Below are 26,289 nucleotides of genomic sequence, written 5' to 3' on the forward strand. Positions count from 1 at the left end.
GGCCGAACTTTGTGAGAGTCTGATTCTGTAATGGCTGTGAAGGGTGTTCTCAATGTGGGGGTCCTTTCTCCAGCTGTGAGCACTGTTTTGTTACTATTTGTGGCCCCAAATGTTGAAAAAGGTGTTGTTTAACTTAGCAGTAAGTAATACTTTCTCTTTCATAGCACACAGTGAGCATTACATACCAGCAGGGGGTTGACAGAGATTTTGATCAATGTCATTGACACGATTGCTTTGTATGTGCTGGGATTTCTGGCTTCTTAAAACTTCCACCAACCACCAACCACGTCGCTGTGTCTTGAGGACCCTGGAGGGCTTGCATTTCTTAGTGATTGCCTTCCTAGTGATACAATTAGATAGAAGTCAAACAAATGATGAATCATACCTTAAACTGTAATAGAGAGCTCCCTTCAAAAATATAAAAAAATGTTTGTTAACATCAGATTGACATCTGTCTTAGCCATTCACAGCGAGCCGTGTTAAACACTGCTCTCATCAGATTCCATCCAGCTTCAAATCATGGAAAATCTAGATTTTTTTGCCTGTCTGACAAAGGCTGACACAAAGGCTACCAGGATTCAAAATGAGCTTTCAGAAAACTATGGGGACCATGTCACAGATACTATATTCATGTTTTTCTCTCTCGGAACCCATCGGCTATCTGTCTGACGATGATTTAAGCTCTGGGGGCAACGGACAATATTTTGGGTTTTCCGATGTATCTGGGCCAAGATTTCCGCGCCGGGTCCAATTTACAACTTCAGATACAAGAATGGAGTTGGAGTTAAGGGACACTGTCTCTATGAACAGATATCTTGATATGAATTCAGATAAATAAATACATAAACCAATAAAAAGCTAAATCGTCATTAGACGACAGCCGATGGCTTCCGAGATTGCTTTTCCACCAATGCACTCTTTTACTCTTCACGTGCACTCTTCACCTGCGTTCAACCAAAGCCCGCACAAATACTAACTCAATACTACTCGCACTAGAAACAAACTACAAACAAAAACCAGAACACTTCCAGTACCAAAATCTTGTCCTGTTGCCTAAAGATCTGTTTATAGAGATTATGATTTTCTAGTGTGGTTAGTTAAGAGTAAAGGGTACAGTATTAGCCTTTAAGGAGAAAAGTAAATGTCTTCTTTAATGTCTTAGTGAGTGATCAGTCGCTGTTGAGAGACTATATATGTTTAGTTTTTTAGAGAGCTACCTAGTATTAAAAACGTGCCCCTGTATGAAGGTCCGTGCTAAAGTCAGGAAACAAAGTAATTTAGATGAACTTGGCCACAGGCCGGCAAGTTTAAGAATAGTGCCTTTTACTGTCTGTAGAAAATAGAAGCTTTCTAACCACCGGCCTCAGTTTAACAATAACCTGTAAGAGGTTTTTTTTCTGTCTGTCTCTTGCAACAGACACATTTCCCTCATTACAACACACATTACATTACAACATGCATATTTTCTCAAATTGGAAAATGTCATCTCCACTTTGAAGTATTTTAATATTTGGCTAATTGGCAAACTTTTATTACTTTGAGTAGAGGAGAAGATAGTAAAGCTGGTGTTCTTCTCTCACCCCAGATGCAGGAGATGGCTTTGCACCACCACCACCACCACCACCAACAGCAACACCGTCACCATCAGCACCCAGACGGCGCTCATTATGACCCCACCCGTAACCACCCCCTGATTAACAGCTCACCTCCAATACTGCCCAACCCCATGAGTGCACTGACCCAGCTAAACCCTCATGTCAGCAGGAGTGCACTGCCTCATGGTTCCCCCTCACCTCCTGGAAGTAAATCGGCCACACCCTCCCCCTCAAGCTCCAATCAGGAAGAGGAGACTGATCCTCATTCGAAGGTACTGATGTAGCAACACTTGTGTGACTTGTAGTAGTTGAGTAGGAGGCGAGGACTTGGCAGTGCTCCTCAGAGATGGTTTGGGGGTAGCCATGCTTGTGCTTTTTAATGGGTTGGCTGGAAGACTCACATAGTTACAACATTTTGCTGTTGAGGGGAACAGACGCTTTTTTGTTTTATTTGTGTATGAAATGGTGTGTTAGAGTGTGGTGTCGCATCTGAAAAGAAAAGAGTCTTGAAATGTTCACATAGGAATCTGCTTCTCGCTCCGCCTGTCAGACTGCCCACGCCCCTCTACCTGCCCGCTGCCCTCTCATTGACAATTTATCACTAGGCGCGTCAATCACTGCGGCCTTCATGAAGGCAGAGGGCAATGGTTTTTTTTGGTCCCGCCCACAACAATAGTGGAATGTGATTGGATGATTCACCTGTCAAATACTAAACTAACACACATTCCAGACTTCTGTCCAGGTCATTACAGTAAGTCCTAACCAATGAGTGACCAAGCTTTAACCCTTTTTTTTGCCTTGAGACAACAACAACTAAATCTGAATGAATAACTTTATTTTTTAAGGTTTCAGGACATTAACATTGTCAATTCTGAAGCAAATTAGAGTTGGTAAAATTGGAACTAAAAGAGAGAATTATCTTCAATTTAAATATGTTGAGTATTACAGTACATTTAAAATGCTGACTGTTGGGCCTTCTCTGAAGTCCTTGAAATTCCCTAAGCGTTCCTCTAGATATTTTAATGGTTGATCATCAGCAAAGCAGAACCAAAGCGTTGATTTTAAGGTCTTATTTTGTCTTGGGAGTATACCATCTGGTTCGAAAGCTACCTCACCTTCATTTGAATCACTCATTTACCCAAATGAGAAAAGGATGCTTGTTCACATTTGTTTGGTTCAGGTAAATCTGTAAAACTGCTTTCATAAATTGCCCACCAACCAATGTCTCTATGGAATTTGCATGGTTTATCAGGGGAATGTGAAAGAGTCCATAATTGAATCTGCCACAACCACAGTGTTTCAGATTCATTTATGTATTTAAATGCTAGCTTGCACTGAGACAGTATAACAAGAAGGGGATCCTTTAGTTAAAGAAAATATATTTCCTTGCGTATACATCTCTGCTGTGCTTGTGTATTGGAATAAAAATGATTACTATCTCTCCTATCAGTAAGTAATTCCATTTGCTCTCTCCAATTCACTCTGAGACCACATCAAAGCCAGAGCAGAAACTGCAACTGATTTACAATTCCTTTCACCCATAGCATGAAAAGTCAGAATTTATGACTTGCTGAACAACTGAAAATAAAGATTTGAAAAGATTTGATAAATTCAACTAACAGGTGTTTTTTTTTTTTTTTTTAAAGGAAGTCAAAAAAATGCTGTCAAGCAGTAGCAGTCTCAAAATGTTACTGCCAGTGAAACATTGGTGCAACATTCAAACGATGACTAAACAGAGAGCTTGATTTGTGGACTGATTGAAGTTTATATGCTTGACCAGTACTCAATGTTATAGGCATTTATCAGAGATGCAATAATTCACTCCAGCTGATGGTAGATGGTTGTTTTTGCAGTGTCAATAAGTTGTTTTGTTTTTTGTGTGTTTTTGATGGTCTTCCAGATCACGGGCGAGAAGCGGCCGTCTTCAGAGATGATGAAGCCCAAGCCCAAACCCCAAAAAAAGAAGAAAAAGAAGGATCCAAATGAGCCTACAAAGCCTGTGTCGGCCTATGCCTTGTTCTTCAGAGACACCCAGGCAGCCATTAAAGGACAGAATCCTACCGCTACCTTTGGAGACGTGTCCAAGATAGTGGCCTCCATGTGGGACGGACTGGGAGAGGAACAGAAACAGGTAGATTCATTTTATATACTGTACGTCTTTGTACTTAAAGAACCAGTGTGTAGGAGTAAGTGGCATTTAGCGGTGAGGTTGCTGACCAACTGAATTATCTTTTCCTTTTTGATTGGGTAGTAGAACATACGGTGGCCTTCAGGTAACTTAAAAGCTCGATAGATCCCCTTAAATCCTCCTTTAAGGCATGACCATATGAAAAATTACAAATGAAAAATTCTTGTTTGATTAATCAATGTTTGATTTAAACCTGCAATATTCAATTCATGTTCTGGTCATGTGGGCACAGAAAAAACAAGCTGTGAACACAACACTGACACTGACATGACTGAGTCATCTTTTGAGTTGATATGGGGAACTTGGTAACAAACAGTTGACTATTTGGGTGGCAGGAGCTCAGTCCGTAGGGAGTTGGGTCGGGAACTGGAGGGTCGTTGGTTCAAGTCCCCGTATAGACCAAAGTACAGAGTGAGAATAGGTAGCTGGAGAGATGATACTTCACCTCCTGGGCACTGCCAGGTGCCCTTGAGCAAGGCTCACTGTATCCCCCCAACTACTAAGGGTGCTGGTCCAGCTGGCAGCCCACTCACTCAGACATCTATCCATATGTGCATGATTAGGTCCTGAGCATGTGTGTGTATTTCAGGCCTGTGTGTAGTGATTACTAACAAACAAGTTAGAGTGTAAATTGGGGATCAATAAACAGTATAAATTATTATTATTTGCACATGAAACGTCATGTTTCTGTCCACCTGGCAAGTCCAACGTTCATTTTCCTTTTAACACTGGTTTTGGTCTCCACCAACTCCTGAAGGAATTAGCTTGCTCTTTACTTGCTAAATGCTCCGCTATGTTTACCAGCTAGTTGCTAGCTTGATCTGATAATGGGTGCTGGAAAGGTAGTTTATGGTGGGTTTTTGAAAGTAAACCAAAACAAAATGGTTTTGTGCTGGAACACCAAAAACCAAAAGATAATGATTACAGCTGCATTAGGGTGCTGATTACAGTATTTTCCTATCTTTCAATCAAGGTACTACCAATAGTTGACCAGCCACCAGTCAAATGTTCGTAACTAGCATGAAATGAGTGTCTACTAGCCAGTTTACACAGGTCAGGTTTACCCCACAAACTGTAAACTCTGCAGAGCATTCACATCTTGGTGAGTCTCTCTGCACACGCTGCGAGCAAACTAACACTGATTTTTATCTCTGTATCTGTGTCATGCAGCAACAAAGATTTAAATTGATAGATGTGTATGTTGATAAGAACTTTCCTCAGTGCAGCTCTTAAAAACACACAAACAAGCATACATGAAATATGCAAATAAGAGCAGAAAAAAACATTATTACATTTATTCATCCAGCTAGTATTACTTGTCACAATAGTATGTCCTCCTGACTAGTTAATTAGTACCTGGCAGGCAGCCAATTAGAACATTGTAACTGGAAGGGTAGTCAGGTTAACTAGCTTATATGGATATAAGAGCACCTTTCATATGGTGTATTATATGGTCTACAGTACATCCTGTAAAATCTACCCAGAAGCCCTGGGTATGTTATAGCTATTAATTACAAAACTTTATTAGCAATAATATTTGTTTGTTGGATGCCAAAACTACTTAATAAGATGAATTAAAGAAGTGGAATGACAATGCCGCACTAGAAAATTAAGATTTTTTGTTCCAAAATGAGATAGTTGTCCTCTGCTCTTTATAAAGACATCTTGCATGACAGGGAAGTATGGACAATTCTTATTTTATGAAGTGAATGTCATGAATCTAATGCCTTTGAATTTTTTTTTGTATTTATGAATTAGACATGCACCAACCATACCAAATCAACTGGTAAAAATTGTATTATTATGCAGTAAATATCATATATTGAAAGAAGTGAAATGTGTGTTACCATCAGCAGTGTAGATCTATATCCCTGCATATTTCAGGAGTCAATTTAATTTTATTACAGCCTGACCTGCCCATATGGAACTGCGTTAACATTTACTGCAGTTTAGAGCATTTCCACCGAGCACATTTTCTATTTCATTTTAGCATTCCGGACCAACAGACAAAGTCAAAGATGTTTCCATGTGTTTGCTGTGACAAATGATGGTGTGAAATGAATGGAAAACGAGACAGTCTGATGATCATGCGCAGACTCATATTTTTAGAATATCCAGTCAGGGCGCAGCCTATTGGGTGTCAAATAAAAGCACCTGTCTCCATGACAAAGTGCAGCCCATTCTCCTCAGCCCCAGCCACCGTCGAATAGAGCCTATCTAGCATGTGTGTGTTTTTCTCCCACCAAACCTACTTTATACGTTGGACTTTGGAGGCCGTCTGTCCCTTTTATTTGCAGTTAATTTTTGCCGCCTTCACCGCGGCTCTTCACCATGAATCTTCATTTCGCCGCTGACACCCTTGAATGTGAATTCCTCATTTCCTGTCCTTTTATTTATATCTGTTGCCTGGTGATTTGATCATGCTGGGAATACAAGATTAGCAATTGCCTTGTCCTTGGTTTTGCCTCAAGGACATCTGCTCCTGAAATGTTATTGTTTGTGCTTCTTAACCCCTTGTGTTCTGGCTTCTTTTTCACCTTAGATTTCAATTTTTCGATCTAATTCAATTCAATTTGCTTAATTGGCATGAACAAAATAACAAACGTTGTTGCCAAAGCAGTTTACAGAAAATGTATAAACATATAACATATTAAATAAATAGGTGTCACATTGATTCTATACTGTACTGACTGCTACAAAACACACTATATTACAAAACATTGACATTACAAAATACAACACCTTTTGTATAATATAGTAGAATAACTATACAATACTAAACCTGTAATTGTGGGTATTTCTCTCTCTCTCTCTCTCTCTCTCTCTCTCTCTCTCTCACGCACACACACACACACACACACACACACATTTACCTGGCAACAGAGACACAACTAACAAAAGGGCAATTCCACCCATTTAATGTGCCATTCCACAGCTGTTATGTTTGTACTTTCATATACAAACATCAAAATATAGGAACTTGTCCGAATGTGATTGCTCTTATTATTCTCTGTGACTAACACTGCCACTTATTCCTGCACAACAAATCTATAAACTTGATAACTGTGTAGTTACAGAGCGTGTCCAATGCTGCTACTGCATGTTACGTAATACTCATTACAGTCAAAAGATATTCAAATTTCTGTCTTTGGTATGAACAACATATTATAGCAGGCTGTAGCCACCACTGCTGCTGACCAGTAATGTTGAAATGAAATGCACTTAGCATTAAAACCCTTCATATCTTAAACATTTTCAATACACGGCTTCACTTCTTCTATCTTTCCCTGCTCTTGACCTGCTGAGGTATGCTGTTATGACCTTTTCTTTTCTTTTTTTCTGCAACCTCGGCTGTCACGTCATGTCTATAGGACCGATGAGGTGTGTTGTATAATGTCACAGTCAGACCCTCTGGAGCCATGCAGGAGCACCAGAATGTAAACACAACCCTTCCCCTACACATAGCTTTGTTTTAACTAAAACGTGGCCCCTGTTTCCAATTACAGTACTTCTCAAACGCACCACGCGCTGGAATTCCCATAAAGGCATTGAAGGCGGCATGTTTTATTGCTGCATTTTATTGAAGAAACGATCAGAAGTGTCATTGTTGTGATTTGTGTTCTTTTTGTGATTCTTTTTCTTCTAGCTTCAGTGTACATTTTCCCCACTTTTGCTCACATTGTTGTGTATTCTCCTGTGTTGCCCTTGAGTGTAGTAGAACAAAGTTTCTTTTTATTCATGTTTATGTTCATATCTTTTTTATTAAGATGTTTTCGAATGCATGCCCGCTATACAGCAATTTTTAATTCCCGAAGGCCTTTGTTTTACACTGCAAGATCAATGCCTTATTTGGGCTGTGGTATTCCTCAAGGTGACTTCATGTTAAAGCTGCCCCAGAAACATAGAAGAACATTTTTCTTGTTGTTTGTTATTTAAGATTAAGATCAAATTTTCCATTTTTTTTTTTTATTTACAGCAGTGGGGAGGAACCGTGATAATGGAGTTGGATAGCAGCGAGTAGAGACCTTAGCTGTACGTAATGGAGTTGGCTGTGTGTTGGAGTTGTGTATTTGTGAAAGGTCAGAGATAGACGGAAAAGCACACTGTCGCCTTGTTAAAACTGCATGTGTTGATATTCAACTCCTTTTATATGCTATGTTTTAGCGTCTATCCAACGATTTCTGTCTATTTTGTAGTCTTTCTTTTGGCTCTTTGTCTAACTTTCACATGTACTTTTTTGTCTTTTTTTAATTGTAACTTGGCGTCCTCTCCTCTCCTCTCCTTTCTTCTGCTCTCCGCTCCTTCTCCACTTCCCATTTTATTCCCTCCTCCTCCTCCTCTTCCTCCTCCTCCTTCTCTATCCGGTCGCACATTTTTTTCCCCGGTCGTAATAGCTCCCTTCAGTGTCAGCAGGGTGTGGAGTTATTGTCTCCTGTAATTAACTGGTTATCAAACAAGAACATTTCATTAAGGTACAATTAGGGGCTAATTCAGGCGGGACACCTCTGTGTCAGGATTACGATGGAGGCATATGCTCTCCCCTTGCAGCTTTGTTATTTTTAATTCATACTGACCTGCAGCCTCTGACGGCTTCAATTGCTAATGAATCCACTCACTTTGGAATAATTAGACATCCTTAGGCATGGTAATTTATTTAAAAGTATCCGTTGTTGCGCAAATCATTAGCTGTGTTAAATTGATTTGAAATTAAAGCTGCTGGAAGTTTGGGGTTCATTAAAGGGGCAGCCATGGCTCTATCAATATTTAAGGGGTGAGGGGTAAGGCTGTGACTTTTCTTTTTCTACAAAAACTGTAATTCATTTCTTAATTGGGATGAACTTTTATTCATCATGAAAGTGTGTGGTGTATTCCTGTATTTGAGTTGTCAATACAGTGCAGTCCTGGTCCAAAATACCTGGATGTATATCATAGCAGGCATATAATAATGTAAATAGGGATGAGTGAGAGGATAAATATCAGCTGTTTGAGCAAGAGATTGTATCCGTCTTCATCCCGGTTTGTTTGCTGTTCTGGGTTTTTTATGTCTTGTTTGTTTATTGACTGCATGTGTTAGCAGCTGCTAGCCTTTGTGCATTTGGCAACATATGAATGCTTAATGGTTATTCTACCCCACCTCTTTGAAAAGAATGACCCCGTCCATGGAACTGCAGACAGTCTCTCACATTGGATCAGTAATTACCCGCTGTAGACACACACACACATATACATTCTCCTTCATATTTCTAAAATTCTCCAGAGCTGAGCTGGGAGCTCAGTCTTCCTCGTCGATTTAAGGGTGGACTTTTTGCGACTTGTTTTCCCCGCATCTGAAAGGCAATGGCAGTTACAAAGAGCCTGTGAGTGACATGTGATGACATTAACTTGAATTCCCTGTCTTAACGCATCATTTGAGGTTCATTCTGAAAGCTTGAGACTGCCTCCTTGCTAATGCTGTTTTGAATTCTTTTATTTTTTTCCCCTTCCTCGTCTGAATGATTTGCCGGGACATCAACCCTGATTAAGAGATGAACAACAGCCTTAATAGAGAAAGAGGCTGAAAAGCAACACACAAAATGACAAACAGCTTCTCCCTCCTCATTTTGCTCCATAATATTTCAAACTCCATTTTCATGTTGTTGCCCACAAGCTCTCGGCATTTCATTCTGGACATTTTTGAAAACAAACAATTCAAATGCAGCAACGTCATGCAGACAGACAAACGTCCTTCAATGTATAACTGTGCAAGGACTTGTGCAATGAATGTATTGGATATGTTTTTCATCACAGAGCACACTGCCGGGTCACACAATCACACCATGACTCCCAAAAATCTCATCCACACCGGTCAGTGTGGACCACAGGGTAATTTTAGCCTTTGGCATCATTTTGTAATCAATCTTTGTTGTTGTTGTTGTGTTTGCTCCTGCAGAACTACAAGAGGAAAACAGAGGCTGCTAAGAAAGAGTATCTGAAAGCCCTGGCCGCCTACAGAGCCAGTCTGGTTTCCAAGGTAACTACGGGGGTCACATCTTTGATATACATGGGTCAGTGGCGATATAAGGGATGACAAATTAGACAGAGAATTCTGTGTGTGTGTGTGTTTGTTTGTGTGTGTGTGAGTGTGTGAGTATGTGTGTGTGTGTGTGTGCTCAAAGGAGAACTGTGAAAATTAGGCCTTAAACACACAACCAATTTGCAACCTGGGGAGAAATGAAAAGTAACGGTACACATCTGTGAGTAGAAGTGGGCATTACCTATCATTTGCTGTCCTCCTGGTGTTTCTGCCCTCCCTGATGGGCCACTAATGTGTTGGCTGAGGTTTGCACACACCTACTGCTCTCTCTTTACTGCAGGTTACGCCAGTTTAGCCCAGAACAGTAAGACCTTTCTACCCGCGTTTATTTTTTTTAAATAGCTGATATAATATGTTCCCTATACTCTCTGTACATCTGCAAGACGTATGCAGTAGTTTTCACAGTGCAGGGCTGTTTCAATCTGTTTAATCTGTTAGTGCTCTGCATTTCATTTCAGCGTTTCTGCATTGTTTTCGAAACACAACTCTAAATTGCATTAGCATATACCAAAGCTCCTCCTCTTCCCCCTCCCTCTTGCCCCGGTCCTCCTTCCTCCCATGCGCACAGCGCCACGCTTCCTCTCCAAAACAAGCACCTTGATTAAGGCATGAATAGTTAATTCATCAGCCTCTTCACTGTGGCATACTTTTACCTAAAAAGACTATTCTCATCTCTTGTCTTTGGTGCAATTAGACATTCATGTCAGAGCTCCTATACAGAGGCTTGATTGATACTATATGTTGGTAGATTGCCAGTCAAAAAACTGACTAACAAAAATAAACCTGCAATCCCCCTCCCCTCCTCACTCATTCAGGACCAGCCAATCTGAATGCAGGGCTGGGTCTCATGAATCAACGCGACTCTTTTTTAATTACCAATGAAGGAGTCTTTTCAAATTGAATAGGGGAGGGTGGAATTGGATGTAATTGGAGTATCATTTGAAAAATTCACATCTTCAGCGTGCACCTGTTGCCTTTTTGTTTGGTGATGCATGTCGGTTTGTTTAGGAGAAGAAGAAAAAACAAAAGTTTGATTGCTTCCCACAGTATGTCATGGCACTTCTTTTGTGTTCATTTGAATTCAAGAGCTTGGACAGAAAGTGATTTAAAAAAAAAGAAAGTCCCACTATGAAGTGGATTTCATCGAGTTCATAAATGTTTCAATCCTCATAAACTCTCATTCGACACATATGCTGTTCATATAGTTCCTCCGATGAATTTGAAATAATTGTACTGCAATATTTCATGAGGTGAAACAAATCAAACCCATCTTCTCGCCTCTTTCCTTCTCCCTTTACACCATTTCATTTTCCACTTGACCCTGCAAATGTATGTGACCCTTTCTTTTATCCATCCCTCCATCCTGTCCCATTGATTGTTTCATGGGTTCAGAGGGATGGATGTTAGCCATTACTAAAAAGCAGACCACCACACATCACTCCAGCCCATCTGACAGTTAATGAGAAACACTAGATGTATTTCAGACATACACCACCTCATAAAGGAAAGGCGAGACAGAAAGACCTACAGAATAAATGTGTGTGTCATCAACAGTGGTTTGTGTCGGATAAATAAAAAGAGGAGACCGGGTCTAGCATTAGCCGCAATGGCTAAACTGCCTGTAAATACTTTAGGCAATGAATAATTCAGAATTAGTGCACATTGTTACAATTCTGCCATTTACAGCACAATGAGATTATGAGAAATTAATGTTTCTCGGAAGAAAAGCCATGCCACTTTTGTATTTATTTCATGAAGTTATTTAAATAATTGTCTCGGAATTTGTCGATGCCAGCTGCTGCTTTTCTTTTGCTTCATTGACATATTGTTTTGAAAACTTCCCCTGAGAGAGTTGTCTCTGTGGAATTGAGAAGGCACACAGAATTATGGAACAGATTTATGATTCAGCTGCATCAGCTCTTGGATGCATGATCATATCTCTCTCAAACTCTATTTGCAGGCTAAAATTGCTATATGTAATGGACTATAATGTCCATACTATTTGTGTTATAAGCAATGTGGACACAGGGTCACAGTACTGCTTGCTTCTTGGAAGAGCAGTGCAAAACTACAGCTAATTCCTACCAAAAAGAAAAAACACAAATCTTACAGATCTGCATTTCAGTAAGAACTCTGTCAAATTTGAATATGTTAAATATTCAAGTCCTAACCATTACATGAACCCTTCAGCAAGGTGCACACTGTTAATATTTCATTGAATACTTGATTTATCTACAAAAGATTTCAGTTTGTTACAACTTGGGTCATGCAGTAGTTTTGTAGCATTTCTATTTGTTGAGATAACATTGTTCTCATCAAAGAAATAGCTGAGATCTGGGAACATGACAACATCAATAAAGTCAGGACAAGAAACCATTGTAAACAAGCCAATAGTTGAACCAGATCGTCCCAAATACTTTATTTGGAGAAAAGCAAAAAAAAAATCCTTATTTCAGAATACAAACTATGCTAAAACAACAAAATCAGATCAACATTGTAAAAATGTGGAATGGTTCTTTGAGGCTGAATGTGGTGTAACCATTTTTTCTTCTCTGCCCTCCCCCCTCTAGACATATAATGATTCTGTGGAGACAAAAAGTGCCCAAACAAGCCAGGCTTCTCCACATATGATGCCAAACAACCCGCCCCTATACAGTGTGCCACACCCCCCACAGCCGTCGTCGCCCTACCTGGGGCCCGGGGCCTTCCCTCTCAGCGACCTGCAGAGCTACGCAGGACATGCCCCTCGCCACACCCTGTCGCAGACGCTCAGCCAATCGCAGATGCTGCCCAGCATTAGTGCCTCTCCCCCTTCCTCCTTCCAGATCAGCCCGCCCCTTCACCCCCACCAGCAGCTCTCCCTGCACCAGAGCTCGCTCCTCAACCAGCCTATCCGCATGCAGCAGGTCCAGTCCCAGCCAATCATCTCTCACCAGATGGGGCTGCAGGCCTCTCTTCACTCCCCACCTCCTGGACAGCAGGTAGAGCAACAAACCAAGGTGCACGTGCTGCTGTGGAATAGTTTCTGCTTTAAGATGTTGAGCTTAATTTTTTCCTTCTTTCTCCAGGGGTTTTCCCACCTCCAGTCAGAGTATCAGAAGAGCATTGGTGGCTCCCAGTCTCCAGGAGCCCCTGGACCTGGTCCGGGCCCTGGAGTGCCTCAGAGCCATGACTGGGACAGTGAATACTGCAATCGGGAGTGTGGCAACCACTGCAGGTCAGTGGAGACAGAAGAGACGGTTTCATTTGCTTCCCGCAGTCGGTTTTTCACAACAACCTTTGTTACTGCAACTTATCAAATCATATGGTCTTGAAGGACATTTTGAATGGAGACGAATGACTCAAGCATGTGGACATTTGCTTCCAATGTTTGATGTATTTACTTAAGCTACAAATGTTATTGTGAAAAACTAAATGTCAATCTTTTTTTAATTCAACCCGGTTGAAATTGTCAGACAGATACAGACCAATCTAAGTCTTTGACCAGAGTTCCCCTAGAAATAAGTACATATAGTTTTGTCAGACATCTCTTCCACTGCTTTCACAATAAAAGTGTTGAAAATTGTCAGCTCCGTCCCAGTGAGACAGGGGAGACAGCTGGAGAGGTAATGGTGAGATAATAGAGCTTGTCATGTGTTTGTCAGACAGCAGTAAAAAAACAGATGTTCCTAACACAAGTTTTTACTGTTATTGTACTAAACGGTTTGGCAGGCTATGCAGTCCTGCAACACTGGAAGGTATCCTAAGTGTACAGTGTTTGCTAAAGTACTTAATGTACAGGGTTTGGTTAGAGCAAGGTAGAAGCTGAGAGAACGGTTGTCTCGTTTTAAATTGGGGACATCAGCCGATGAGAAGTACTGTACTTGCAAACAAAAGAAAATATGCTCCCAATTTTTCTGTTCTTTTGTTTTTGAATCCTCCTTTTCTTTGCAGTTTTGTCTTTGTTCATAATCTAACATGCACTTTTGTGTTTTTCCTCTCCAGTGGCAGCATGATTGGCAGGGACAAGCCACTCTACCTCACCTGAAACTGAAGATCATGGTCTGTCGACGAATATGACACGAGGAGTCTACTCTCACCCCCTCATCCCCCCCTCACCCCTATCCCCTCAACCCTCTTCTGACCTGCACACACTTACACACAGTTCACATCTAACATACAATAACAGACATACAATTGCAAACACTCACAAACCACCACCACCACTTTCGTTTTGTCAGTGTAATTATTATTTCTCTCAGTTTCTAGAAGAATTTGTGCGTTTTTTGATTAGATGACTGCTGTCTGTACCACTTAATGTATTAGCAGTCCACTTGCTGTTTAAAATTTGCCAAGCACTTATAAGGCCCCCCTCCCCTCCCTCCTGCTCCCACCATCCTCTCTGAGCTGTGTGTCTATGCCCTCCACGATATACAGGCCGGGCTGTTAGAGCACTCCTCTTCTGTGTCACCATCAAAGTCCCCTCAGGGACCCCATCCAGCTTTAATTAGAATGAGAAAGAAAAAAAAAAAACTCTTCCTCTTCTTTAATCATTTTAATTTCCCTTTTGTGTTTTTTTTTTCTTCTTTTCTTTTTGTTGTTGTTGTTGTCGTCGTCGTTGCTGTTTTATTTATTTCTGGTTTGCAAAATTGTTCCTCTTTTTTGCCAATAAGCGTTGGGCCCTGTACTGTAGGAAAATATTAACTTCTAGTAGGTTCAGGCTTTGATGTTATGGTAGCTTTGCTTAAGGGCCTGCAAATTGATACAAAAAGCTTGGGTGGGGAAAAGAAACAAAACAAAAAGAATCTTTTTTTAATATTTAAGACCTGTTAAGGTCTACTGAGCTGTCACAGTGTGATTGTAAATATCACTTTTATGGGATCAAATTGGGAATCGGAAGTCTGGATAGATTTGTTTCTTCTTTCATATTACATGTAAGTCATCGTGTGTGTGTGTGTGTGTGTGTGTGTGTGTGTGTGTTCTGGACGTGAGAAAGTACCCCATTCATGACGTGCGAAGTCGAGTGTGTATGTGCACGGACACACACTTGCGTGCAAGAGTGTCTCAGTGTTCGAGTGTTGAGTCTTTCTCGTGAATTTTAACAGCCTTGTGCAGCTGGATTTCAGAGGAGTATTTCACACTCTCGTTCTTGCATTAAATCTGTGCTCACTGGTGTGTTTTTTTCCAATAAAGTTCAATCTTAAACTGAATACACAATATGTGTCCTGCAGATCATTAAATGGAAAGAGCCAGGTGAGAGATAGAGAGGAAAACATTTGAAAGAGAGAAAGAAACGCTGTGAGATAAAATGAGATATAATGTTGCAGGTAAAAAAAAAATATGATATTGCCTCAAAATGCCCCCCACCTCCCTTTTCTTATTTTGTCTGACCATAATGTCAATTTTGTCTTCTCGACATGCAGAAGTGAAGTAATGAAATATGTGAATGGAGCCATCACATCCACATTACAGTGATTTTTTATAAGTTTCTACTTGATGTTTGGTTGTGTTGATCTCATCTTTTTAACTTTTTTGTGTGATTAACAGAAATGCATTTTGCTGACAAAGACATCTGTATTTATCTCTTTACTGTAGCATAGTTGTTTCAGATCTATAACATTTTAAGTTGTGTAAAAAAAAAAAAAAACATGCCAATTGTAGTTATTTTATTTGTAAAGCCAGTAATGATAAATATTTTAAATGGTTATCGATATATTGTTTTTGCTAGTTGCCCATCAGCCATTTGACAGGTTTTCTTATTTATGAAAGAAATTAGATCACTTTTGCTTCTTACAATGGAGGTGTATTTTTATTCTTATTTTATTGTTTCATTTCCTTTGGTTTGATAGAAATGATGATGACCACACCGAGTCGTTCTTTCTTTTTTACAGTTTGGTTGCTGCTCTTTTTTTTTTCTTTGCCAGCAGCATCTGTTTGTGTCACAATGCTTCTTTTGTTTCAAACCTGCATAATAAAAAAAAGTTTAAAAGTGATCACGCCTGATGCCTTTTCATTTCCCTGCAGACATTTTGTCCCCTTCTCCAATGAGAAGATCACACCTTCTTTTTTTGTTTTAAAGAAATGATAATCGATGTTTTTAAAGATCCACCAACCCACCCACAACTTACTGAACCTTATAGTGTGTTTGCACTTAAGAGGGTCACATTTCTATCCTACATTTATATTTAGCTGAGGGCTGCAATGGCATTAGCTAATTAGCCATAGATACAGAGTAAACCAGCCAGCGTGGATATTGCAAGTAGACTATCTTAACGAAGAGAGAGCAGATGCGAGAAGACGTTTGTTTTTGAAAGTGGTGCATCGTAGGCGTCTAGTGTGAGATAAAGAGAACAGAAATGCAATGTGCACACAAACTCAGGCAACCATCCAAGTACTGATTTTACCCCAATTGCACACAAGTCTTCTTAGAGACTTTCTGAGAGAGAGAGAGAGAGAGAAAGAGATGTAGAGAGAATGAGAGATTGAAATGGAACTGTCTCGATCCCTCCATACAATGTTTTATTCATTTTACGTCTGCCTGCCGTCTCTTTCTCAACAGGATTGAATTGGCAAATAGATCATTATTGGCCAATTGGAGAACCTGCCACTTTGTGATATGACACACATTATATGAAAATCACACTCATACATTCTTAATACAATGCAAGATAAAAGAGGTTTTGGGTGCAGCCACACAGCCCTGTCTGCCTTTTGTGTTTGTATGATTTGTGTATTATTTTCTAGTCTTTTCTGTGTTGCGGTGTCTCTAGCTGTAGTTACGTTTGTGCACATGCATGGGGACCAGTTCTCATTTTCTTTACTACACATTCGCTCCTCCATACACAGTTGTAGTGGCAGTCATTGTATTACTGTAGTAAATACCGCGAGGAGACAGTATCACTATGACACTTCCGTCAGCGCCCTTAATCCCATCCCTCGTCTCAGAGTCAAAGTCATGAGGCCGACAGAGAATCAAAAGCTGCAATTTATGGTGGAGGATGCCATTGAGAAGAGGTGAATACAGCGGCCTTGTCGGTTTCCATAGAATCCTAAAGACCAGCGCAGTGATACAGTAAATGACATCAGTAACGGCAGGCTGGTTGACGAAGACGAGGTCGGTGTGGTATCCATCTAGAAGAGAGCATCATTAAAGTGATGCAAAACCAATGTAAACTCACTGGTTAATACTGAATCAAAAGTCAATTACTGTCATTTGAATGAAAGATTTGTTGGAAAAGGTGATGTGACCGAATTTTTTCATGGTTTTGACTTTGATGCATTTCATTCATTTTCAAATCATGCATTTTTATTTATATTAAATCAAAACGGAAATTAAATGATTCATCTAAGCCCTATATTGTTTCTTCTGTCAGATCCATGTGTTTGATATGGTCTTGTTTTATCAAAGTTTAATTAATGATGAAACAAGTGTCTAATAATCTAAAAATTACCCGGTGACCCAGTAAAACCAAAAAAGTTCTGCTAAATGTTTTTCAGTGGTGCAGGCTGTGTTGCCAGGTCTTCATTTATTTATGTATGTATGCAACTGATTACTAAAAACAAAACCATGCATGTTCAAGAGTTCGAGCATGTTTGTAGACAATAAATCTGAGGCCAAGCTCAGCGTGTGTGAGTGTGAGTTTGTGGAGTCACTCAGCCAACGGTGAAAATGTTCCATCAGCAACGGGCATGTAAGATCCACCCTGTCGAAAGCCTTTTATTGTGTTTCATTTTCTTGTTGTTGTTGTTGTGGTGGTGGAGCAATGCACCATCATTTTTCATGTGAGCGTGAATACAAACAAGGGAAATCGGACCACACAAGACAACAAGCTAGCTGGGGCTTATCTGTCCTTTGAGTTTGAAGTGATGCAGGGCAGAAGGCTCCAACAACGCAGAGAGCATTAAACACACCGAGCCTTTCCCAGGCCAGCTACTTTAGCACACAGGCAAAATGTTTCAGTTGTGACTCTGTTGCTGCGGTGGAGCAACAAACAGCAGGAAATGTGGGTGGTTTTAACAAGAAACGGGTTTCGCTTCGTGTTCAGAATCAGTTAAGGTTTCTTTTTTATGCTGACTGTACCGCACAAAATGAATTAGTACATCAACAAAACCCAATATTGCCGGCAGAGTATTACACCAAATATTTTAATTGCGTAATACTTTTGATGTAGCATATGTAGCAAAAGGTTATCAATCAATATCAAGCAATCTGGTTCAAAAGGTTGTAAGCTACAAATTATTTCATCATAGTAATGTTTTTCTTTTTTTTTTGAACAAACTGGGTTATCATTATTTGACATGACAGTTGCAGCTTACACTGAAGCAAACACAGTATGACAAAATATAACACATAGGACATAACACGTGATGCACAAAACCCACTTGTGGTTTCACACCTGTAGATGATTGCGTAATCCAGCATATGCTGTTTCATCTTTAAAAACCATCAGATGCTGCCTATGGTTGCCAAATTTAGTCCATTTCCTGTTTTTCTAATAATAAAAATAGTTAAAATGCTAACAAGTGATTGCATTGTCCTTATAAGCAGGGTTGCAATTATTATTTTAACATTAAACATTTCCCCACTGACTCACTGTGAAACATCAGGTGATGAAGAATGTCGATGTATGATTGGATTAAACCACATTTGAATGTTCCAGTTTCAATTTGGCTACATTCTGCCTCAAACACACGATCATAAGAATAAAGAAATATATCCATGACAGCATATGTCCAAAAAAAAATCAACTGTCACATGAGTGACTGACACAGAATCACAATTTAACAAGCTGGCAAGTGGTGCAAATACAGCTCTCTTGGTTTTAGTTTTGGTGGAGTGGTCTTGTGAATCTTCTTTGCCAGTAATTATTTTTTGAAAGTTTTTGCTTTTCACTGGGTTGTTCTTTTGCTTTATACATCTGCACAAAGCCAATATCCAGGTTCTGGCTGTGAACAGGCTGTTATTGCACTTTTAGTATTTATGGACACGTGGAAATTGAGTATGAGAGTGAGCATTAAAGGTCTTATTTTAAAAAAAGGGATATTTCCATGTCTATTTTTATTATCTAGTAAAACAAATACAAATGGATAGACATGTAGGTTGACAGGTTATACAAATACTATGGAAGTATCAAAACCTACAATCCACAGATGTATGCACACAACCCAGATTCAGAAACTGTGCCTTCAAACGAGCGATCATGATTTTCGTACAATTGTGATATCACAACTGTACTATATTAGTAGTTAGAAAGTGCCACTACATTGCCATTACAGTCATTCCCCGGCTGCAATTATGGTGCAGAAACGTTAAGAGCGCAGATGCAGAAGACCCAGAAACACTAACCAATCAGAGCAGAATGGGCTTTTTCAGGAGGGGGGCTTTAAGAGACTCCACTAGAATGGAGTTTGAGACAGAGAGTGAAACCAAGCGTATTTAGTGAGACAGTAGGGGGAAAATAATGTGTTTTTTTAATATTAAAGCATGTAAACATGTTATAGCGGAAACCCAAAATACTTATATTCAAACTAAGTATGAACTTGGAATAGATCTTAATTCAGCACCTTTAAAGTTACTGTATGTACTGTTTTAATTTTTCATCCAATTATCATAAAAGACCTTTAAAAGCAAAAAAGACTAGCAGGGTAAACACTGCTATTTTAAAATAGTTTTTATTAATAACTTTGCTTGGGTCAGATGTTTTCCTTGCTAAGTCCAAAAATTATTTACAGCAGGTGGACGGTGCTACAGAGCACACATTCTGACAAGTCACATGTTCTTTTGTAACACCGCAAAAGCCTGCAGCCAGGTAAAAGGTAGCAGGAGTTATATAGGCCTAAGTGTGATATTATTTTAGAAGTTATCTGATGAAGTCATGGCTGATACTTAGGCAGGACCATAACAGAAAAGAAGGAAATACATAAAGAAAACTTAAAGCTAAAAGGAAAAAGAGAAAAGGGAAATATGTTGGTCGGGTTTTAACAGATGGACACAATTACGGGATTGTAAATGATTCAAAACCGTCCCAAATTAGCCCTCAGGTATGGAATTTGTCTATTTCATTCCTTAAATTTACTTTCCAATGTGCAACGTGTTTGTACGTCAGTAGCCATTTTTTATTTAGCGTCCGGTTTTTATTTATTTTCAGTTTGTTTGTATTGGCCCACTATTTTCTTTTCTCTTGTCCACCTATACTTGTGTAATGCGTCCTTGGTTTCATCACCTGCGCTGCATTAAGTACATAATAAGTTATTATTAAGTTGTCTCCTACAACAAACTCTTAATGCTTTGGCTCGTTACACAGAGACAGTGATACCCGGTTTAGCTAAGTTAACGAATACAACACTTGAAATAGAAAGATGCACCTGTTATTTACTCTATTGTTGCAAATGAATGATTTTCTATCTGAGCAAAACATTCATTGCAACTATGTGACATCCCGGTAACGCTGACTCAGTAATCTACAGAGGGTAATAATACAGCACCGTAAAGAAAATACCTGTACGTCAACAGGTGTGGTAAAAACACTGCTGCTTTTACCCAAAGCGGCCGCTAGAATCTACAAAAACTGAAAGTTGTACATGGCCACATTAAGCAAATAGTGGCCGGAAAAGAGACTTATTTGATAAGAAGTAAAGTCTCTCTCTCCCTGATTTGGCTGTGGGTTGAATGGGACAGGACCCAACATCCCTTGAAGACAAACCCCTGTGCTAACTGACTAAGAGGTGAAATAATAGTTTCTCACATTTTTCCATCTCAGCAGTTCTTAAGTCGTGCCTTGAAGTGGAGATGACTCAGATTGAGAACCACACACATAACTATTTTCTCATCAACCCTGCAGTTGTCTGTAAAAGTCAGGTCTCTCTGTGCTCTGGATCACCTCAGACTGGAGCCACAAAAACGGGACCAGCCATATGCAGTCATTTCAGATGTTTGTAAAACACCGCAGCTGCTCTATTTGTGCAATATCGCCCACACATGCTGCACCTTAGATCCTCCAATAATTGCACGTTGGAGAGAGTGTTAGAGAGAAATGCTTGTGTTAGTGTAACAAGGTCCTGGACCAGATGTTTGGGATTAAAGGCCTGTTATGAAAATACAAAAGAAATTACTCAGGAAGTAAGGTATTCAGCTCTGTCATGCACGTGGCATGTAACACTTTTTAAAAGGCCGGAAAATGAGATTGGGAAAGGATTCAATTGAATATGGTACAACATGTTGGCAAGTTGTTTAAAAGATAGTCCTAGCATTTGGTCGGTGAAAAAGGTCTGTATTCTTAAAATCGGCTCCATAGCAACCAAGCTGTGGAACATGCTTTGCCAACATACAGTAAATGTAACTTCACAATGTATTTTTTTCTGACTTATTCCTCAATTTATCATTGCTTTAATACCATTTGAAACATCATGGCTGAATGTACTCATTTAATTATCAAACACAAAATACTTAGGAATGATTTATGAAAAAGAAAGCATCTAATGGTTATTTTGACCCAATGATTGAATTATGAAATGCTTCTCTTTGACTCATTACAACAAACTGCAACTAATGACTTCTAGCGCAGAGGGCTTTTACAGCTTCTTTGTGCGGAAAAAACAATTCCTTTCTCTCTTGCAGAGGGCCATATTGTTAAAAATACATAAATATATCCATATTGATACTTTGGTAGAGCACATCCTTCTTTCGACACAATACACAAAAGGAACAATCAAACATGGTTCAGACATGCCAAAAGCAAATCATTTTGCCGAGTTGGAAGACATGACGGCTGTGTACAGGCTGCTAGCAGGCTGCTAGCAAGCTAATATTAACACTCATAATGCTTTATATCTCCCAGAATCTGTAGTTTTCTGCAAAAGAGCAGAAACTCTTACTCTATCAAGAATAATTAACAAAGGAACCACACAGTATGGGTTTTGCCTTTTTACTAATGGTCCTGAAGTTTAAAAAAAAGGGAAATGAGAATGCTAGCTGTAGCTGGTAGCTATAAACACCCTACCACATGAGCTAGCACTTGCGTCTTCTTCTCTGACTATAAATGAACACTTAATCCAAGAGCCTATGCTGAATTCCAAATTGATATATACAATTTGCAATCAATACTCTTTACACCAAACAAATTGTTACATTTTGGTGGCAACTTGGGGTCAGTGCAAACCTCTCTGAAATTGTGTGGCGACATTAGAGCCAAACTAGCTTGTCTTGTTTAGTCACTGTGAGCTCCATTGTGTCTGACGTATGGTATGTAAAGCTATTTGTGTCTTTCACCAATTGCAGTGTTAATTTACCTGCAGAATCCAGAACGCTTTGTGCTTGTTTGTAATTTTTATATTTCCAATCCAACATATCACTCTATCTTAAAGCCCTATCACTATTAATGTATGTCAGGGAGACAAACTTCTCCTTTCTTCCCAAGGGACATTTATTTTTGTCAGGTACATCTGCATTCATTAGAATCAAACACACCAGAATCTTTTTCTTCTATTTCTTGAGATTTCGCCCTGTCTGTCGCTCTTCCAAGTAATGATACTTTCTGTCACTCCAAAGTGTTTTCAATCAGTCTCCTTGGTTTAAAAGAAATGACTTAAAAGGTTTGGAGGAGGTGAAAAAAATGTGGATTGAATTCTCGAGATTCAATTCAAAGGATCATCCTGGGCTAAATCATCTGCAGAGAGTGCAGGTACTGCCACATCAAACCCAGATGAAGGCCAACTGGTGACAATATGTGGATTTTACAAATAAATACTAGTTCTCAGTTAAAAGCATTTAACTCTTTGTTACCCATAGAAAGTCTTTGAATAATGGCAATAGGTGAAATTGCACCAGAAAAACTTTTTCAAGGAGAAGGGCAGCAGCTGTGTGAGACAGGTCAGGAGTTCATATGCAGTGTGGCTCAGATTGGGGAAGTATTTAATGACTTTGTAGCCTGTAATTGTAGTACATATTTGGGTTCAGCTGTCTCAAATTTAACTATGTTAGACTTTTGAATGCTACTGGAGATGCAACCCTGCTACTTTTATATTCTACTAACTTACAACAGTAAATACATTCTGAGCGAAATGTAATGCCACTTGAATGTGTGTTTTTCTTTATCAACAAAATGAGAAAACGTTTTTCAATAAAAATTTTACTCTTGACCTTGGAAATATGGGTAAAGAGGTGGAGCGTGGGTGGAGCTGAGCTGAGGCGAGTGAACAACAAACTCAAATTACAGAAGAAATTGACTGCCAATGACTCCCTAAAGACAAACTGTGTACACTGTTATCCCAAATAAGTTGACTTTACTAGACATTTTTATGGACACCCGTTGCATTAGAGTCACTGTGTTCACGTTCGGACACTACTCGCAGCTATCCGGACACTTTCAGTCTGACGTACTTTCTTGTCTTTTTGCAGTATTTTACATTTCCGATCATCACCAAAATGTTAACAGAATTGATCTATACCCATCCAGCAATCTACATATGAATTGTCCTGTATGTACATGGACTTTTAGATGTCTCAGTAGAATGTGAAATGAGGGAATGAAGTCAGAATGCTCGGGTGATGAAGTTTCCTCCTCTATTTTTACTGAACTGGACATTAAGGAGCTCTTATTGCATAATTCAGAGTTGTTGAAGCATGGTATTTTATTGGGAAGGACAGAAGCAAGATCTTGTAGTTTTGACAGCATTGATGTGACTTTCTTTAACTAACTGTCTATAGTAGTGTCCGTTTAGGGCCAAGGGTAGCGCACGGTTGATTTATCGGCAATAGTGTACTTGAACTGGCTCTCGTAAAGTAAAAGCTAAAGTAACAATTTAAATCTATTTACCGTTAGAAAGGTAATAAGTCACAAAATAGTTTTACACCATTAAATTAACTTAAAACTTTGTATTTTAACAGATATTTTGATTGAATGTTAGCCAATAAGGGCCCGAAAGTGGACACAGTGACGTTAAACCATGTAACGCTTTAGTGTGTACATTTTTGATATTAATCAATGTCTGTTACATTCAGGCCATTGCCTAATGAGTTGTTACAAAGCTAATTAAGACTATGAGCTCCACAAAACTCTCTCTGTGTTTCTCGTCATGGCTGTGTTCACAAGATCATGTTGTCCGGCGACTTTCAGAAACTTGAGTGAAGATAATCCCCTCTTCTTAAGAGTCCATCATGTTTTTTTTAATCCTCCTGGTTCTTCTTGGTTACTAGCAACTGCTTGGGGAAATGTTGGGGGCTATGCGATTAAGGAAGGCTTGTATCATGTGGACGCGCCGGCGGTTTTGTTGTCATTACTTAGAATTCCTCATTGGGGAGACAGAAACTACGCACTAAATTTACCTGGCTGAACAGCTTCTGAGTCATTTGAATGGTTATATGACTTTTTTGAGTTGAATGTTGATTGTCTCTCTCCTCCCCAGTGCCTGTGAATGGAAAAACCACCCGAGTTGCCTGACTTGGCATCGGGAAGTATTGCATAATATCAGGTCAGTAACGAATTGCTTCAAGGCACTGCACACATAAGCCCAGTCGGGCAACGGCTAACAAGGTAGCAATGGAATTCTTTCCAACTTTTTACGCTATTGTCATGGCTGAGCCGGCAAAAAAGAAGCAGAAGCTTAGGAAAGCATTGTCGTAGGAAAAAAGAAAGAGGAAACAACAGACTGACCAAGCGAGGAGTCAGACACAAGTTCTCTGTCGAGAAAACTGCAAGCAAAAAGCGAAAGGGAGCGAAGAAATGGCCATGAGTGCATACTGCCCCTTTAAGTTTTTCACAAGGGGAAACTTACCAGCTCAAGTTGTATTATCTCAGAACGTTAAGTTGATGCAGGAGACAAATCACGTTTACATTAGTCGTCATTAGTAAAAATCGTCAGTAAAAATAAAAAAATATTCTGGAGTCATCTTGTTTAAAATAAGCTTCTTAAGTTAAACACGTAAAGAAACATTGCACATTCAAAACATTGTTACTCACCACTACTAAAGGAATGATTTTATGTAACCATTGTTTTTTTTCTTTCTTTATGACAGCATGATTTTAAGAAGAGCCATTTTACTGTGCTTGTAAGGAGAGTTTCACTCAGGAGACAGAGTTATTGCTTCCAAACTCCCTGTAACCTTGTCCATTGCCCAGAGCCCTTTAGCCCCCACCTTGGTCTTGGTCATGGGGCAACAATAAATGTAGATAAACATGAACACTGAATCAACCGTACAACACTGGGACGGCCTCTAGCTCACCCAACATGAGCATCCGCCCCATGTAGGCCCGAGTCCTGCAGCGGCCCAGGTTTGAATCCGTACTGCAGCCCTATGTTGCATGTCAACCCCCATCTCTCTCCCCCTTTCATGTCTAGCCACTGTCACTTTAATTAAAGAAAAGACAATGCAAAACCAAAACCCAGCAAAAATAAACGCACATCCCAAATAATAACTGAAAATTGTTAAAACACACTGTAGCTACAACAAAAATCGTTCAGAACATGTTTTTTTCCCATGAGCCTTTGCACAGATTTTAGCGCAGACTGATCAATCGATTAAAATGAAACAGGTGAGTTATATACGTATAAAAATTCAACCCCCGTACAGGTTTAATGATCTGGTAAATTAGCTATTGAAACCAAACCTGATTATTTTACCAAGCAGTAAATTGGGTATTTTACCAAGGGGGTCTGTGGGGATTGGTCTACATCCTCAATGTTCCACTGCAGGGATTGCTCCGTTGCATGCGGAATTTCCGCCAGGTTTCACTCATTTAGGCCAGATATCCGTTGCCTTGGGCTTCCTTTGTGTTGGCATTTTAAACTCGGGTGGATATATAAGGACTACGGTTAACCTTCTCTCAGATCTCTGCAGGGTAAATCCAGACAGCTAGCTAGACTTTCTGTCCAATCGGAGTTTTCTGTTGCATGACTAAAACAACTTTTGATCGACACATGTTCCACCAAAACAAGTTCCTTCCGAGGCTATTTTGCAGCAACAACGCGGCTTTTCGTTGTCACGATTGTGATTGGTTTAAAAAAATGCCAATAAACCTGAGCAAGTTTTCCTCCAATCCCAGAATGCTTTGTGGACTCACCCGACTCTCCTCCGCAACGCCGTGGGATGGATCACCTCCCTCAAAAATCTCTCTGTCTTTAAAATGCTAATATGTGAACAGCCCGGAACCTTACACATTGATCTACTGGACTCATTTAATCCTAACCACAAATTCATATTTTAAGCACTGCAATTGTATCATTCATTAACAACTTTAATTGCATGATGCCAGTTATGACTTAAATCCTGTTTTCTTCTCACACCCACATCCATGCAGCCGCTTCTTTCTCAGCTTGTCAGCCTCAGATAATAAACACAGGAGGAAAATACATTTTTTAATAGGTTTCTTTAAAAAAAGTATTGTCCAATTAATGGGAACTGCTCAATAACTGCTGCAGTTAGGAATGCTTCCCACCTAATTGAATTAGTTTTCATT

The 26,289-nt window shown here is 39.6% G+C and overlaps 1 protein-coding gene across 6 annotated transcripts in view; it reads left to right on the forward strand.

Annotated features, from left to right (window-relative positions):
* Positions 1-15,828, forward strand: part of tox2 (TOX high mobility group box family member 2) — an 89,460-nt gene extending 73,632 nt beyond the window's left edge. For 2 of the 6 annotated variants that reach the window (XM_034869934.1, XM_034869931.1), the window contains exons 5-10: positions 1,586-1,867; positions 3,484-3,726; positions 9,713-9,793; positions 12,427-12,837; positions 12,925-13,073; positions 13,841-15,828. In XM_034869934.1, the coding sequence (XP_034725825.1) occupies positions 1,586-1,867; positions 3,484-3,726; positions 9,713-9,793; positions 12,427-12,837; positions 12,925-13,073; positions 13,841-13,883 (1,209 nt within the window). In that variant the 3' untranslated portion in view covers positions 13,884-15,828. The remainder of the gene's footprint in view (positions 1-1,585; positions 1,868-3,483; positions 3,727-9,712; positions 9,794-12,426; positions 12,838-12,924; positions 13,074-13,840) is intronic. The other 4 variants (XM_034869933.1, XM_034869932.1, XM_034869935.1 and 1 more) reach the window with 4 other exon arrangements.
* The last annotated feature ends 10,461 nt before the right edge of the window (positions 15,829-26,289 follow it).

The sequence above is a fragment of the Etheostoma cragini genome, chromosome 4 (assembly GCF_013103735.1).
Source record: "Etheostoma cragini isolate CJK2018 chromosome 4, CSU_Ecrag_1.0, whole genome shotgun sequence".
NCBI classification, from domain to species: Eukaryota; Metazoa; Chordata; class Actinopteri; order Perciformes; family Percidae; genus Etheostoma; species Etheostoma cragini.